The 1,496-nt window shown below is 33.2% G+C and overlaps 1 protein-coding gene across 1 annotated transcript in view; it reads left to right on the forward strand.

The window, feature by feature from the left end:
• rnft2 (ring finger protein, transmembrane 2) overlaps window positions 1–1,496 on the forward strand; it is a 20,819-nt gene that overhangs the window by 7,030 nt on the left and 12,293 nt on the right. Inside the window, exon 2 of the mRNA XM_016290654.1 lies at window positions 697–774. Within this exon, the coding sequence (XP_016146140.1) occupies window positions 728–774 (47 nt within the window). The 5' untranslated portion in view covers window positions 697–727. The remainder of the gene's footprint in view (window positions 1–696; window positions 775–1,496) is intronic.

Below are 1,496 nucleotides of genomic sequence, written 5' to 3' on the forward strand. Positions count from 1 at the left end.
TCTATCTATCTACTGTATCTATCTATAGCCTACTTGCGTTTATACATAGACAAATGTATGTGCATGTCATGATTTATCTTTCTTACACCCACTGATGAAATTTATGTCATCATTTACTCACTTGTGTCTTTTGAAATGCTTATGACTTACTTTCTTCTGTGGGACAGAATAGGAGTCACTCAAAGCTAAGCTGCTCTTTTCCATTAAGTGAAAGAGAAAGGTGACTTTAGCTGTCTTTGACTTTTGGCTGTACAATTTTAGCCTGTTCCCCACACAGAGATATCATGTGGCTTCGAAAGACCAGGAATACACCCACAAAGCAGTATGGACCACTACTTCTTTTTTTTTTTAAATAGTGTTTATGGGGTATGAAAGCCCCTTGTCACAGTTTCATTGTATGGAAGAAAGTAGCTCATTATACTGGCTGGTAAACTTCTCTTTTTGCGTTCCACAGAAGAGATGAAGTCACATGAACTATCCCTTACATGCATATATATATATATGTATGTAAGGGATAGTTCATGTGACTTCTCCTACAATTTCATAATCTAAACATTTTCTATTGCTTTTATGTGTCACAATATCCACAACTATTTTTATACAATGTCCTATTGTACAATTTAATTTGTATTGTTGTATGTACATACTTTGATAGGCTGAAGTTTTTACAACATTTTTCATAAATCTATATTTCAGTTTTGGAACTCCTGGTGATAAAGTGGGTGCCATGCAGAGACGCCACAGCAGCAACACTGAGGGCATGCCACCAGAAAGGTTGGATTTTACTCATCTAGTCTAAACATGTTTACATTTTTAAGACTAATTTCATTCCCATCCTACTAAAACAATGATTTATCTGGTCACCAGCATTTGGTTTCAGCTTTAGGCTTTCTAACCTGAACCATCCTTAGTTAACCAGCTTCACCAGTTAAGTCACTGTAACATGACAAACAGACTAAGGTAAAGTGACTAAATGCATGGGAATACCTGCATTTTAATCACTGAGCAAGTACACATGAGAAGTTAGACATTAGATTGAAAGCAATTAATATTTTGTTACCTTAGTTTCTTAAATGTTTGAAATAATTAATATTTTCCAATGTTTTTGAAAAGTCTCTTATTGCTCACCAAGGCTGCATTTATTTGATCACAAAGACAGTAAAAATATGAATATTGGGAAATATTATTACACTTTAAAGGAGCTGTTTTCTATTTGAACGCTAGTGTGCAGTGTCACATGATCCTTCAGAATTCATTCTAATATGCAGATTCATATTTACTATCAATGCTGAAACAGATTTTGGTTCTTAATATTTTTGTGGAAACCGTGATGCACTTACCTTTCAAAAGTTTATGGTAAGTAAGATAAAAAAAATAAAGAAAGAAATCAATATTTTTATTCAGCAAGGACGTATTAAATTGAACAAACATGACAGTAAAGACATATACTGTATAAAGTTACAAAAGATTTCTATTTCAAATAAATGCTGTTCTTT

The sequence above is a fragment of the Sinocyclocheilus grahami genome, unplaced genomic scaffold, assembly GCF_001515645.1.
Source record: "Sinocyclocheilus grahami isolate Dianchi unplaced genomic scaffold, SAMN03320097.WGS_v1.1 scaffold261.1, whole genome shotgun sequence".
Classification (NCBI taxonomy): domain Eukaryota; kingdom Metazoa; phylum Chordata; class Actinopteri; order Cypriniformes; family Cyprinidae; genus Sinocyclocheilus; species Sinocyclocheilus grahami.